This window comes from Pteropus medius, unplaced genomic scaffold (genome assembly GCF_902729225.1).
Source record: "Pteropus medius unplaced genomic scaffold, Ma_sr-lr_union100, whole genome shotgun sequence".
Classification (NCBI taxonomy): Eukaryota; Metazoa; Chordata; class Mammalia; order Chiroptera; family Pteropodidae; genus Pteropus; species Pteropus medius.
In genome coordinates, this window is record NW_024353906.1 from 486,789 (window position 1) to 501,441 (window position 14,653).

Sequence of the window (14,653 nt, forward strand, 5' to 3'; positions counted from 1 at the left end):
CATTGTAGGAAGACCTCCATCCTTCCTCAAGCAACATACAGTGACAGCAGACAGCAAGGGAAGGAAAGGATGGCACAAAAGAGATTAAAGAAAGATTTCATCAAGAACTACAGTCCATTTATTGTGGGAACAAAGAGTCCTCATTCCTTGTGTGGTCCCCGGACATCCCTGATGTCTCAGATAAATTACATTCAAAATGACCCTATGTCATCAGAAAAGGGTGAAAGTGTGCTCAGTTTCTGCTCTGAGGAGGCTCAAACTGTGTATGATCCATGCAGGCAGATCTCCTTCAAATTGTGAAACAAAAAAAAATAGGTGTGCTTTGGTGGTATACTTTCAGCTATCTGGAAAACTGCCATTTGCCTGAAAACCCATTGTCTGGAAATCCACGGGGCCCAAGAGTTCCAGAAAACGACAAGGGACTCATCTTTTTGCAAAACCCAGATGACTAGAAACCCATCTGGCCTGCCGGCATGTTCCTGCCCTAATGGTGGAAATTTTGCTGTTTGTCCTCGAAAACAATTTCTCCCAGGCTTGCGAATGGCAGGTACTTACCCATCCTCCACCAGCAGTGCCGGGGAGTAGGAGAGCTCAGGGCAGGTGTTATAGTTACCTCACTCCTCCAAGGGTGACCTCCTTGGCCAGGCGAAGCTCCTGCTCACCCGCAAAGAAGACGCTGACAGACCTGGAGCAGGTGTAGGGGAAGGAGCCGCACTGCGGGTCGTTGTGCACCTGATTGGGGGTTCAGAGGCCAGTGTGCAGGGTCCCTGCTGCAAACCGGGCCTGGAGCTTCAGCTCTGGCCCAGTGGCCCCTGTTGAGCTTCTGCTAATGCTGATGGCCTGTCCACTTCGTGCCAGGCGCCTTTCCTCAACACCCACAACACCACAGGAAGGTCAAAGCTATGGTTATCCGCATTTCAGAGAGGAGGTAACTGGTGCTCAGAGAGGTGAAGTGATGAAGGTCACACACACAGCAAGGATTCTAACCCAGGTCTGATGCCTCAAATTCCAGGGCTCTTTGAGTACATTGCGCTGTCTCCCTATTTCTGTATTTTCTTGTTTATCCATCCCAGGTTATCCCATCAGATTGAAAGCCAAGGTTAAACACTCACACTGTCTCATATGCATGCAGAATAAGCGTGTGTGTGCACATGCATATACTCACACACACCTCATATATCTACTCATGGGGTTTTCTCAATGCACACACTATAAACACACACTTCTACCATGACCCTGGCAGGCACAGTCTAGCCCTCCTTTGCCCACACAGGCACACATGTCATTCTTGTGCTGCCTGTCACATACACATCTCCTCCGCCCCTGCTCAGGCAGAACCCAAGGCCATAGGACTCGAGGAGGGGGCAGGAGGTGGAGGTGAGGGTGGGGTGGATGAGGCTCCCAGAGCTTAGGGAAAAGCCTGAAAATGTTTCTTTTCCAACTGTGGCAACGCTTCCTGAATCTTTCACTTCAGCTAAAAGTAGGACCCGTGAAAGCCACCCCATAGCCTAATTAAATATATTTCAAACTTTTTTGACCATAACCTATAGTAAAAAATATAAATATATACATATATAAATGAAATAAAACCTTTATCAAATAATATTTACCCTGTTAATTGTAATGCAATTTTATATTTTCTATTCTCTTTTCTTTTTTTTTAAGCTGGTTGTGAATCATTAAGTTGATTTCATAGTCCACGAATGTGTGGCACCCCATTAGTCTAAGTGATTATAACATATCCATCATGAAATGACACAGTCATGATAAACTCGGACGTGTGACACTCTGAGGCAGAGAGGGTAGGACTGGCCAAGTTCGCCAGCCTGTCCAGGGAATGGCCTTCAGGGCAGCCTCATGACAGCTCTGTACCTGAGACAGAAGGGGCACTAGCAGAGCCTTCCTGGACCGACAGACAGGTCAGAGGAGGCCTCACCTGGACTGAGAAGGTCTGCCCCTCAGGTTCATGGCTCGCCACCAGTGTATAGCTGCCCTTTCCAGAGAAGTAGTAGTAGAGGCCATCAAATGTCTCCACATGGTGCTGTCCCCACGCCCGGCAGATGCTGTCCCTCTCGGGGCCAGCGTTGTACACTGAGCCAGAGAAAAGAGAACCTCACTGTGTAGCCACAATGGGCACCAAGCCAGAGGCTGGTGGGTTCTGGCCCTTGCAGGGCCACCCCCATTTCTCTCCCATCTAGGACCTTCATGCCTCAGGCCCATAGCTTTCCCTGTACCCCTGGCCCCTCCCAGGATGGGATGGAGCCCAGACTCACCCATCTGGCAGCGAGGCCCAGTGGCATTGAAGCGTCTGCAGTCACAGAAGGCTGGGTGCACACACTCACCCCCGTTGAAGCAGGAGAACAAGTCTGCAAGGGAGACACAGAAGATATCTCCCCATCGAGCTGAAACTGGCAGGACCCAGAGATGCAGCACCTCCCTCATGCCAGGGCGCCAGGTCCCAGACCTCTCAGAGCTACATGGAACTCAGATGCCCATCACAGGTAGTCCCAACATTCCTCAATCACTAGCCTTAATGGGGGCACAAACATAGTGCCTCATACCACTGCCTGCTCCTCTCCCTGGCAGACAGGTAGGGGGGGCCTCAGAGTACCTGCCTTCAGCATGCACCAAGTAGCCCCCAGGCAAGGCAGGTAGAACTGAGACTACGGAGCAAATAAGGTGACCAGAGAGAGTGTCTAGAGATCTTCAAGTACTGCTCTTCCTCCCTGCTCCATGAGTGCAGGGGCCACGGCATAAACCAGGGGACGGGGAGAGGCCTCGCATTTGGAGTGCCGTGGAGAGAAAAGCCATAGAGAACAAGAAGACGAAGCAGAGCGGAGTGTAGTGAGGAACGGAGCCATGACACAAGAAGAGGGGCCACGGACACAGGACAGGGGCAGGGAGAGGCCACGGACACTGCCACAGAACACAGAAAGGGGTCACAGGATCAGAGTGAAGTGGAGGGGGAAAACAACTAAGCAAGGAAGCACAATCACACTGAGAGGGAAAAGCCACAGGGTCATGGTCATAAGAACAGGACAATGGAGAGGCAGCTCTCCTCAGCTGGAAACGAGAATGCAGAGTGAAATTGGAGGCTAGGGCTGGGAAGGTGGAAAGAAACCCCATGCAGGGAAAAGGGGTCACAGAAGGCCCTGAGTGACGTCCCACCCTGCCCTCACAGGCCTCTGCCACCGGCGGCCCTCCCACACACAGCCCACGGACCACGGGGAGGGGGCTGCTTACAAGATGGTGCACATTTGGCCCGATGGAGCCGCCTTTCCCAAGAAGACATGGCCAAGGAGTCCAAGGCTTCGGCCTCCTTTTGAAAATAGGAGAGAATGTGATCAAAGACTGACCTCAGAGAGGGCAGCCTTCCCAAAGGTCACACTCAACCTTTCCTATCCATTACCTGGAGGGAGGGAGGCTCAGTCGCTTCACCTCCCCAGGCTCGCCTCTGAGAAGTATGCAAGGGAGAATTTCCAGGCCTTCCCTAAGAGGAGTGAAAGCTGGTTTTTACCCTCTAAAGTGGCATCTCGGTGGCCTGAACACATGCCCTCCCTTGCGTGCTCCAATATCTCCCAGTCTCCCTTCCCTTCTTCCTTCCCTAGTAAACCTCTGTGTCCTCCACAGTCCCACACAAAATCCCCTTGTCTGGACAACAAACATGGTTCCACAGAAACCACATGAGGCAAAGTGAAGAAACGAAGGCAGCCCCTCAACGTAGGGCGGGAGAACATCTCACCCCACCCCTCACCCCAACTTTCCTTTTGGACTCTTCTCATAACAGCACAAAAAAAAAAAAAAAAAGATACCCCACCAATCCTCACCCACAGTCCTCAGAGCTCAGCTCCAAGTCTGAACTTTCCCTGATACTACAAATCTGAGAAGGATGCAGGCAAAGCATAGCTAAGAAATCCTGTTTTCTAGGCCAGAAATTCCAACACTTGGTTTCTTGAGATATAAACTTCTGAAATCAGGACTGTTGCAGACATCATATGTGTTCAGTCACCACGTGGCTAGCTGACTCGGACACCTGACCCCGCGAAACTCTAGTTCGAGGTGTCTAACATCACCTGGCACTGGGACCCTGGGCACAGCAGTCTCCTCCTCGCTCAGATCCTCACCCTCCTCACTCGTAAACTTCCCAGAACGATATGCTCGCCCTGGGCCTGGTGCAGTGAACAGAACAAAGTCCTTGCCCTCAGGAAGCTCATGTTCTTACTCACAAGGCAAACAAGGCACAAACCGCCTGTGGGTATGTCTCACATGTCTTCCTCCCTCATTGTCAGCATCCTTGGGCTGAATCCCCAGCCTCCAGGAAAGGACTTGGAACAGAGAAAGTATTCAGAACCCCTGGTCCTTGAGTCCAACCCCAGCTCTTTGCCCCTTCTTGAAAGTCCGAGACCCTCCACCTCAACCCCCGGCACTCATCCCCTCTCTTTTCACTGTCCTGCTGGTCCCTGGGAGGTCACCAGCCCCTCCTTGGCCAGGTTTCAATGCTCTCATTGTATTTTGGCCCTGAGTTCTGGGTCTTCTCTGTCTCTCCCTACCCTGCAGACCCAAGCTGAGCCCCAGGCTGCCCACCCTGATCAGAATCCATCTCACGGGGCCTCAGAAACCATGCGAAATAGGAGAGAGCAGCCAGAGAAAACAAGCCAATGTCTCGTAGGCCCCAGAGCGTTTAATTAAACTTGATCTTGGTGTCTCTCCACTCGTCTCCTCCACCTGAGATGTGGTTTCCGAGATTGGAGTTACAGGGTGAAGACAGGCTGTGCTGCACAGAGTCAAGGCCATTTTCTGAGGGAAAAATTTAAATCCTGTCCAAAGGATTCGTCTTCAGGAGAGATCGGGTGCTCTTAATCATTTTTATGTCATTTTTATGAACACCTTTGACAATCTAGTGAAGCCTATGGGCTCCTTCTCAGAATAATGTTTCTAAATGCCTAAAATAAAACATAAGATTACAAAGGGAATCAAATCTATTGCGATATAGTTATGACAATATTTTATAAAAATGTGCGACTTAGTGATATCTGTACTTCTTTGTTAACACATTAAATAACAAGACCCAGGTGTTATCACTGCCAAACTTTTGAAGTAGTGAGCATAAATGAGATCTGGAGATGTCAACAACTGTTAGTTGGTAGGAAATATCTGTGATTTTTATTAGTAACAGTCACAGACACTGCTAACATCCTCGTGGTTTGTAGCCTATAGTAATAATTGAAGGGAATGCTAAATTTTAGTTAGATTGGGGTTCCTATAAATAACAATGCTTTTTTTCCCCATCTAAGTTCATGGACTCCTGATCTACACCAATTCTTTGAGAATGACTGAGCTCTGCAGGAGTGAGGCAGTGTTGAAATGAAAGGTGGTTGGCTGCTGGTTTGGAAGTTGGCTACTGGTTTGGAACGACCCTTGTCCCTTACAAATGAAGGGTCCCCAAGTCCACTTTCTAGCTAATGGCCTCATTCCCCTACCCACCCCCACTCCAATTGCCTTAGGAGAGGGCCATTCCAACCCCTTATTCTCTCTAAGGAGTAATGTGAGACTCCTACAGGGGCTGCCTGGTCCAGATGCTTCCCAAGGAAAAGTGAGGTGGTGGGGAGCTACCCTGGAATTCAGCAAGGAAAGAAGCCCGCCAGGGGGAAAGGATTGGGTAAGGATCGTTTCCCTCACTGACATACAGGGATTTCTAGAGTCCTGGAGCACTCATGGTGCCAGGAAACAGGCCACTGCACCAGGAGACCCAGCTCTACCTGCTCTCTGGGGGCCCCAGCAAGTCATCTACTTACCTTGATTTTCCCAGCTATAAAAATGATGACATCATCTTTCAACTCAAATTACACCTGACTGTGATTCTAAAAGTTGGGGGCTGAAAAAGTGGGCAAATGAGAAGTAAAAACCCCAAATAATCCACACATTAGAGATTAAGCATGGCCCCTTTTACCTTGGGGGTCTTCGTATCTATTTTCAAAGGGCAGGTATTTGGGACACATTGTTTTCTATTATAAATAATGCTCTTAACCTGCTACCATGAGGAGCTACACAGTGCATGAGGTTAGGCTCAAGATGCTTGGGGGTCCTTGCTGCAGGCGGGCTAGACTTGTAACATGTCTGTGGTTGTAAATAGGAGACAAATGCAGTCCGGGATTAGAAAGAGAACCTGAGTCACCTGATCCAGACACCAAATAAGTTTAGCAAAGGGAGGAAACAAACCACCACCTCTCCCAAAAGCCTGGAGGACTTTGGGAGGGTGGGCAACAGGGAGTGGTCGAGACTCAGGATGGTAGCTCAGGGCTCTGCTTCTCAACCAACTCTTTCTTGCAAATCCCTCTAGGTGGCCCAGGTTTTTTCTCTTCTCAGGACAGCATTGCTGGGGCACGGGGAGATGGGCCTCTGACAGGGTTTAGGGCCTTTGTAATCCAGGCAAGGAAAAGAGAACTCCACTCTCCTAACTCCTCACCCCCCACCCCCCACTTTCACCCAGGGGAAAGGAGAGCTCAGCTTTCCCCTGATAGCGTCTTTTGTGCCCTACTCCCTTTATAAATGTATGAATAAATGAATAAAAACCGAGCCTGCTACAGGGTCCGAAGAGATGAAGAAATAGAAATAGAAGTGACTTTGAATTTGCATACCTCAGACACATACTGGAAACCTTGTTTGCTCCCTTCTGAATAATTGCAGAGATAGACTTTCTGCAACCTACAAGCTCCAGGCCAGCCTCAGACCCCAAGAGAAATAAGCCCCTGCCCCAGCAAAGCCCCCCCTCCTCCAGGTCTCCCCTTACCTGGCCTCCCATCACTGTTGTCGCATCCCCTATGGCAAGGGTTGCCTCTTGATGGCTGTGGCTAGATGACAAAAAGCCTCACATGTGTGAGGCTGCAGGAATGGGCTCTGCCTCCCCACTACCCTCTGTGCTAACCCCTGGGGCAGCCGCAAGCTCAAACTTACTCACCTGGGATCCTGGGCTGGCTCAGGTTGTAGCTCTGCCTTCCCCGGGGGCGTGGGTGCTGATGCTGGGGAGGGGGGTGTTATTCTCCACTCAAGCTATGCCCCACTTTGTTGGGCCTCCCACCATCCCTTCTTCTACCTTCCGCCCAGCCTCCTTCCCCATATCCCTCCTATTCTCTGTCCCTGCAGCCTTCTCAAATCCTTTCTCCCCATCTCTAGAGTCTCTTCAACCAAGGTCTCCCTCTTTCCTCCCACTATCTGTGTCCATTTCTCTCTAGTTCCCTATCTTGGGTCTCCTCAGCCCTGCCCAGCTTGGGACCCATTCCCTGGGTTGTCACTGGTCTCTCTTTTTCTCTTCGTCTTCTCCCTTCTGACCCTCTCCCTGGTTGCGCCCTTGCCCTCCCTTAAACCTTGTCTTTTCTCGCCAATCTGCTCAGGCCTGTTCCCCTAAATGTTCCCCCAGCCCTGGCCTCTCCTAGTCCACACCCTTCTCACCGAGGGTCTGCACCCTCAGGGACTCCCCTGCCAGCTCTCCCCGGGACAGCCAGATGCAAGCAAGCAGCAGGCAGAGCGCGGGCGCGGGGTCGCGCGGGGCTGAGGTCCCCATAGGGGAGTGCGGGGAATAGGAAGCCTGAGCGCAGGCTGGGGGTCCCGAGTGCTTCTGCCAGCGACAGATAGGTCACCTCCACTCGGCAGCCGCGGTGCGTCTTGCTCTCTTACCCCAGCGTTCCCTCGGCGCCTCCTCCCAGGCGCTTGGCTCCTCCCCGAGCTAGGGTGACGGGACTGCCCAGCTCATTACCGTAATTTAGGCCCCTGACGGAGGTCCAGCCTTCGCCCCTCTTGGACTGTGTCTGCTCCTCCCCAGAGGAGGCTGGATTCAGATCCCTCAGCCGTAAGTCCCCTGGGGGACCAAACAGGCAGCCTCCAACCTCACTTACTCCTCAGAGATCCCTGGCTCAGGAACCTGGGTGCTGAAAGCCCCTTACACCCCCGAGGCCCAAGATGTTGATATGTGTCTGGACCTCCACTCTCCTTCTACAGAGGTCACGGGACATGACACTCAGTGGTCAGTGGTCAGTAGCAGAACCAAGGTTTGGGACTACAGAGTCCTAGCCTTTGCTCCCACCACTCCCCATGACAGCTTCCCAAGTCCTCAAGTCCCCACTTTACCCCGGTTTAGAGTAGCTCAGGAAATGTTGACTTAATAATAGAAGTGCCTCTCGCTCCCAGATTAGTGCTCCCGCCAAGGCCAGACCTTGACAAAAAATAAATTAATTAATTAAATAAAACAAAAAATAACTTCAATTTTGTGAGCAAGGTATACTCCCTGTCCAGGAGAAAATTTAAAATGGAGGAAATATGGGCCTTGGGAACCTGTGCATCATTCACTTGACCAACTAAGTGTTGCAACCGGATGCCAGGCCTTGGAGATGATGATGATGATGATGATGATGATGATGATGGCCCCAGTAGACCTCCAGGCAGAGGTATGGATTTGGAGTGCATTCATTCATCCATCCATTCAAATAAGTTGTTGAGCATCTATTCCTTGCTGCACACTGTCTGGGAATAGAGTGATAGATAAAGCACACGCAGCTATTCACACGAAGAGATTTTGAAGCCATGGGCGTAGATGGGAAGGTGAAGAGGTGAGAACCAAGGATGAAACCTGGTTAGGGAACGGGCGAAGGCAGGGTCGCCTCAGAGGAAGCTTGTAAGGGAACATTCACGAGAGAGAAGAACCAGGACTCTGAGCCACCCTAAAGCCAAGAGGGAAGCATTTTAAGAAGGAAAGAGTCTGTGGGGTGATGGTCATGTAAGCGGACTGAGGTGGCCATGGCCCACATTCCCCCTTGTAAGGGCATTTGCCACTCTGCCTGGATTCTAAAGCCAAAATAAACAACCATATGACAGTTATGAAATGTAGAGAATAACGAAGTGAGTTGGAGAGGAATATCTTTTGTGTGTCTTTCCTGAACCTTTGAGAATCCCACAAGTCTTTCCCTTTTATCTCTGACCTAACTAGTTAATATGATGGCGATAACTGGATAATATTTCAAAGTTCTTCTCTGGGAGGGATTTACATCTGAAACTAGGCAATAATTTAGCACAAATTTGGTCTGCTGGCAAACTTCAGCTATTGGGGGTAGAATGCGAAGGAGAAGATCTTTAGGTGCCCTGAAATTACAATTGCAGGTGTTTGGAGGGTCACTTCAAGAGGATTGGAATAGCGCCAGCTTCCACATATACACACTGCAGCCCATTTGCTCCAGGGGCGTCTCCGGCCTCCCAGAGGCCCCGCCCCCACCCGCCAAGGCCCCGCCCCCACCGTTCCCAGGCCCCGGCGGTCACCGTCGCTGCTCCTGCCTACTCCTGCCTGCTCCTGCCTGCTCCTGCCTGCTCCTGGCTGTCCGGCACCCGAAGGAGCGAATTGTGCAGCGACGCCGTGCGATCTGTCGCAGCCATGGACCGGAAGGTGGCCCGAGAATTCCGGCACAAGGTCAGAGCTGCTAGGGGCACCCCAAGCGCCTGGGACCCCTCCCTTTTCTAATCCGGTTTGAGGTTCTGGGTAGGTTGGGACCCCGAGGGTCATTTGGTTCCCAGCAGAAATCGCCAGTAAAGTGAGGGAGGAACACTGGGACTCCAGGTGTAGGAACTGCTAAACAGATCTGAAAGTGTCCTTTCTCCTTCCGCCCTCCAAGGGTTGGGACTTCTCCCGGGCTAGAACTCCGTCTAGCCTAGGCCTGCGACAGGACCCTTCTCTTCCATGCCCCAGAGTGGGCAAATCCCCCAGCTCCTAGTGTCCCCAACCCTGTAAGAGCATGTGAAGAGGGTCGGGGGCGGTGTCTGAGAGATGACGATTCCTGGAAAGAGGAACTGCATGACCCTCTCTGTCCTCTGACCTCAGAACACTTCAGGGAGCCCCCTCCCTGCTTAAAGGCATTTCTTAGGTCTCTGAGAAGTTGCTAAGGGACTGGTGTTGACCAGGGGGCAAAGGGAGGAAAGGAGGTGGTCCAGACAGCCAGACCCTTCCGACAGGGCCACATCTTCTTGGTTTGTCTCACTGAGGGGCCTCATTGGTTGTCCGGGATCCTCAGAGAACATCACTGAAAGCTGCTGGATTTCACCCAGGGAATTTCCAGAGCCCTGCAAGAGCCACCGAGGCCCTGAGGCCAGAGAGGACCATTCCATGAGACCCGGTAGACCACCCCACTAGGCCTTAGATTGCCTCGGAGCCCAAGGGTGAAGCCAGGGAGCTACCAAAGGCCCTGTCTGAGGGACACAAGACAGGTGCCCTGAGGCCATCCCAGAGCCCAAAGGGGCAGTGTCTTTATACCAAGCCATACTCTTTCCTAGGCCTGAGAGGCAGAGCTCAGGTAGGCAAGACCTGGGTACTTAACCCCTCTCTCCCCACAGAGGCCTGGTGGAACTTAAGGAGCCAGCCAGGGCAGGGGCCACAGGGTCTAAGGGCCAGAGGCTTGGGGGTCAATTGTTCATTTAATAAACATGTTTTGAGCACCCCTTCTGTGCCAGACCCCATCTCTGCCCTCAAATTGCTGGCCATGTGGATGGGAGGCAGACCCACGGCTGGCTGCTGAGTGCTGGGATCAATGTTTGTAGTCGGCAGCTGGACACAGAAAGGGGGCAACTCATACTGGCAGAAGTCTAAAAGTGAGGCCTTGGGCATCTGGGGGTGAGAGACAGCTGGAAGTTTGGCAGGAGTTGGGGGCACTGGCGAATAGCTCGGAGAGCGTGTTCAACGGCCCACTCTGTTGCAAAGGGAGGCGAGGGGAGAAGTTTCAGCAATGAGGACATTTGTTGAGTTTAGATTTCAGACAACCCACTTTGAAGGAGCACAACTTCCCATCCTCCACCCCAAGACTCAGGCTCGAATTTCACTTTCCGGTCCCTGGGCTGAAAATAAGGTCAGGTCCTCTTCTGCCTTCTCCCCACGGAGTGGTATTCTTTGCCTCTTTTGAGAAAATGACCTCTTGGGTCCCTGGTGTCTGACTTGATCCTGGGTTAGCTTCTGTTTCTCTTCCCCAGGCCCCATAGGCTCCAAAGGGCCTCAGGCCTCTGTGTTTCTACCACCCTGCTCTTCCTCATCACAAGGCATTACCTATTAATGCCCCTGTGTGTGCAGGCGGGGCAGGCGCCATGATGGGCAAGGTCTGGACTGGACTTTGTGCCCTGCAGCTTCTGAGGCAGCAGTAGCCCTCCCCTCCCAGGTTGGAGATCATGGAGGAACTGGGGAGAAGGGATGACGCAGCAGAGGATAGAGATGAGGACACGCAGGAATACTGGGCGAAATCCACAGCTTGCTATTGACTGTTTTCCAGATGGCCCCTCAGTGGTTTTTTTTTTTTTTTAGCAAATTGACCCGTTGGGGATAATTCGTAATCTAAATCCTTAGTGTTTGGAAGTAATAGCGTGTTGTCATGGAAAGTGCTGTGTGACCTTGAGCACGTTATTAACCTCTCTGTGCCTCAGTTCTCTAATTTGTTAAATGTGAATAAAAGTAATATTTAACTAGTAAGGTTATTCTGAGTGCTGGATGAGATCTACATATGTGTAAGGAGCTTAAATAGACCCTGGCATTTAGTGAGTCCTCAACAAATGTCCACTCCTGTTGTTTATGATTTGGGGTTATGCGGAACTGGGGTCAAATCTCAACCTTGTCAACTCACTGCCAGTGAGACAGACCTTGGGCAAGCCATGTAATCTCTCCAAGTGTTAGTTTCCTCAGCTGTGAGGTGAGGTTAGTAGCGCTTACCTCATAGGACAGGATATAGTAAATAAGAACTCAAGTACTGGCTACTCCAGACACATAGTAACCATTTGCTAAATGGCTGTACGGTTCTGAAGATGCCTCCAGAGCATCAGGAATCTGTTCCTCTGGGCTAGTACAGTTTCCCAAAGCCACCAGCAGCATTTGCATGGCCTTCCCGGCCACAGACTTGGGCCAGGATACCAAAGGGAGGGAAGGAAAGCAGCAGAAAATAAGGCTTTTTCTTTAGAGAACCAGCTTTTCGAAAGAAGGCTGCCCCTCTGTTCATTCACCTGCAAGGTGCAGGCACTTGGTTAATCATTTGCTCATAGAGTATTTATTGCCTGATCAGCAATCACGTGTTTATGGGTATCTGTAGTGTCTCCTGCCGGAGGCCAAGCATCTGGAGGTGGGGTGGGATATGTAAAAAGGCCAGAAAGAGCCCCTGTTTTCCAGGGATTTGCTAATGCGTGAAAGCAATAAATATTGACGAACTAATATATGCCAGACAGTACTCTAACCATTGAATAACAAAAGAAAGTCCTTGTCCTCTTAGCACATTCTAGTGGGGATGATAGGCAGTTGACAAGTAAACCAATAAAAGTATCATATAATGCCAAGTAGTGATACATGCTAGGAAAAAAGAAACTAGAGTGAGGAGAAAGAGAATAATGAGGTGGTAATCTCTATATAGGGTAATCAGGAAGACCTCTCTGAGGAGGTGATATTTGAGCAGAGACCTGGAAAAAGTGAAGGAAGGAGCCATGACTATACATGTGGAAAAGCATCCTAGGAGAGGGAACAGCGAGTGCAAAGGTCCTGAGGCAAGCACACAGAAGGGCAAGTAGGATGGTGTTTCTGAGAGGAATTATGGAATAGAGAGTGGTGAGAGATAGATCAGAGGGATGGTGGGGGCCTGGTAGGCCATGGTTAAGACTTTGAGATTTGTTGTAGGTGCAATGAGAAGCCAATAGGGGAGTGACATGACTAATTTACATTTAAAAAGAACTGCTCTGGCTGCTGGTAGAAAACAGACTGGGAAGGCCAGACTAAGGAGGGGGCAAGGCTCACTCCATCTTTGAACTCTATTTGGGGAGACAGCCCAATTAGGAGGCTCCTACAGCAGCCCAGGCCAGAGGTGAGGGCTTAGACTAGGGTGATGAGTGGTCAGACCCAGGATACATGTTAAAGTTCACCCTAATGGGCTTTGCTGATGGATTGGTTTTGATTGTAGGGAGAAGGCATCAAGGGTGAGCCTACACTTGGGGAAGAGGAGCAAGTCGATGGTGACAGAGTGGGAGGTCGTGGAAACTAAGAGTCTCATTTTGGATATCTTAAGTTTGAGATACCTGTGAGACCTTCAACTAGAGTGGTGACTAAGAGTAAGTCCTTGGGGTATAAACAGTAGTTCAAGCCCCAAGACTGATGAGGTCACTTAGGAAGACAGTGAGGATAAAGAAAAGACCCAGGACGGAGCCCAGGGCACCCCAACTTTTAGAGAAGAAGAAGAGGAGAAGGAAGGTCAAGTGATGCAGGAGAACCAGGAGAAGGGGGCATGGTCAGCTGTGTCAAGTGCTGGGTCAAATGCTACCAACTAGTTGACAAGACATGCATGAGTCTCCGGGAAGATAGGATCTTAAAGGAAGAGTTAAGTAAACCCGGTACTACCTGGGACGCAAGCTGTGAAGGCCTGGGAAGAGTGTGGCTGGATCCATTCATTCCGCCAACATTTACGAAGGGCCTACTTTCTGCCAGCAGCTGAGAATGTAGAATTTGTATCAGTTTTATTTTATAAATCCCTCATAGAAGGATGAAATCCTATGGAATAGATACATTAATCTCCATTTTACAGATAAGGGAATTGAAACACAGAGAGGTACTGACTCAGATGGGGAAGGGGCTTGTTGGCCTCTCTCTCCACACTCCCCCCAGGCCTCTGCCTGGACCATATACAGATTAGTAGGGAGACAGGAGAGTAAAGAGAGTAAGTACCACACAGCTGGGTGAGTCCCATGGGAGGGGTGGGAACAAAGTGCCGTCATGTGCACAGAGAATGACAGGACAGGCTTTGTGGCAGAGCCTGAGGAAAAGCTTCACCAAGGAGAGATGCTGTTTGAGTTGAGGAGTTTTAAAGGTGGAGGACGAGGTCGCAGAGAGGAAATGCTCCTGGCACCACCACCACTAATAGCTAACATTTCAGACCAGCCAGGGTTACCGCAAGAAGCACCTGGCTCATCCAAACCAGAAACTGAAGAGAGTTTTATGAAGGGTCTACGTAGAGGGAAGGGCAGGAACATGGGAACCAATAAAGCTTGTAAACACAACCTAGAAGGAGCAGCAGTGGGAAGCCAGGTGCTCCTGAAGGCGAGGGAAGTGAATGAGGGTCTCCAGAACAGGGAAGAGCCGTGGCTGCAGAGAAAGGCCCAGACAGGAGCTGACGCCTCCGGTGGGGGAACCTGCCTAAAGGGGACCCAGCATGGTGGGAGCTGGGAATCAGAGCCCATCCTCTTTCTCCTCACACCCTCCCACCACCCGCTGGCTGAACGCAGCAGAAAGCAGAGAGCAGGGAACTCAAGCACAGCTTCCTGAGACACAAGACGGGGTGGCGAAGCCTGGAGAGTGGGTCTGAAGGTACAAAGGAAGAGATCCAGTACATAATTTGGAGCTTTAGGCACTGTCCTAAGTACTTTGCATACATTCACTCATTTAATCCCCACCACAGCCCAAGGCTGAGTGGAACAACATGCATTATTTATTTTTTCCTTGCTTTTTCTTCCTTTTTGGCTGGTGCACACATGGAGTGGAATTTGCATGAGCTGAAGGTTTTGTGCTTCCTCTGTATGCGCTGTCCTGAAGGGCCAGACCATACAGAAGAATGCCCGGAGATGAGGCTGGAGAGAGCCCAAGGCTAAACCAAGAGTTTGCCTAGAG

At 50.8% G+C, this 14,653-nt stretch overlaps 2 protein-coding genes across 3 annotated transcripts in view; one reads left to right on the forward strand and one right to left on the reverse strand.

Annotated features, from left to right (window-relative positions):
• The window catches only part of OTOG (otogelin), a 72,575-nt gene extending 65,151 nt beyond the window's left edge, over nucleotides 1-7,424 (reverse strand). Inside the window, exons 1-6 of one of the 2 annotated variants that reach the window (XM_039851491.1) lie at nucleotides 6,959-7,424; nucleotides 6,791-6,851; nucleotides 3,244-3,319; nucleotides 2,274-2,366; nucleotides 1,937-2,091; nucleotides 614-732 (exon numbers count right to left, since the gene is read on the reverse strand). In XM_039851491.1, coding sequence (XP_039707425.1) covers nucleotides 614-732; nucleotides 1,937-2,091; nucleotides 2,274-2,366; nucleotides 3,244-3,319; nucleotides 6,791-6,802 — 455 coding nt within the window. In that variant the 5' untranslated portion in view covers nucleotides 6,803-6,851; nucleotides 6,959-7,424. Of the gene's footprint in view, nucleotides 1-613; nucleotides 733-1,936; nucleotides 2,092-2,273; nucleotides 2,367-3,243; nucleotides 3,320-6,790 lie in introns of both variants that reach the window. The other variant, XM_039851492.1, reaches the window with a different exon arrangement.
• Nucleotides 7,425-9,303: 1,879 nt separating this feature from the next.
• USH1C (USH1 protein network component harmonin) overlaps nucleotides 9,304-14,653 on the forward strand; it is a 46,456-nt gene continuing 41,106 nt past the window's right edge. Inside the window, 1 exon segment of the mRNA XM_039851489.1 lies at nucleotides 9,304-9,454. Coding sequence (XP_039707423.1) covers nucleotides 9,419-9,454 — 36 coding nt within the window. The 5' untranslated portion in view covers nucleotides 9,304-9,418.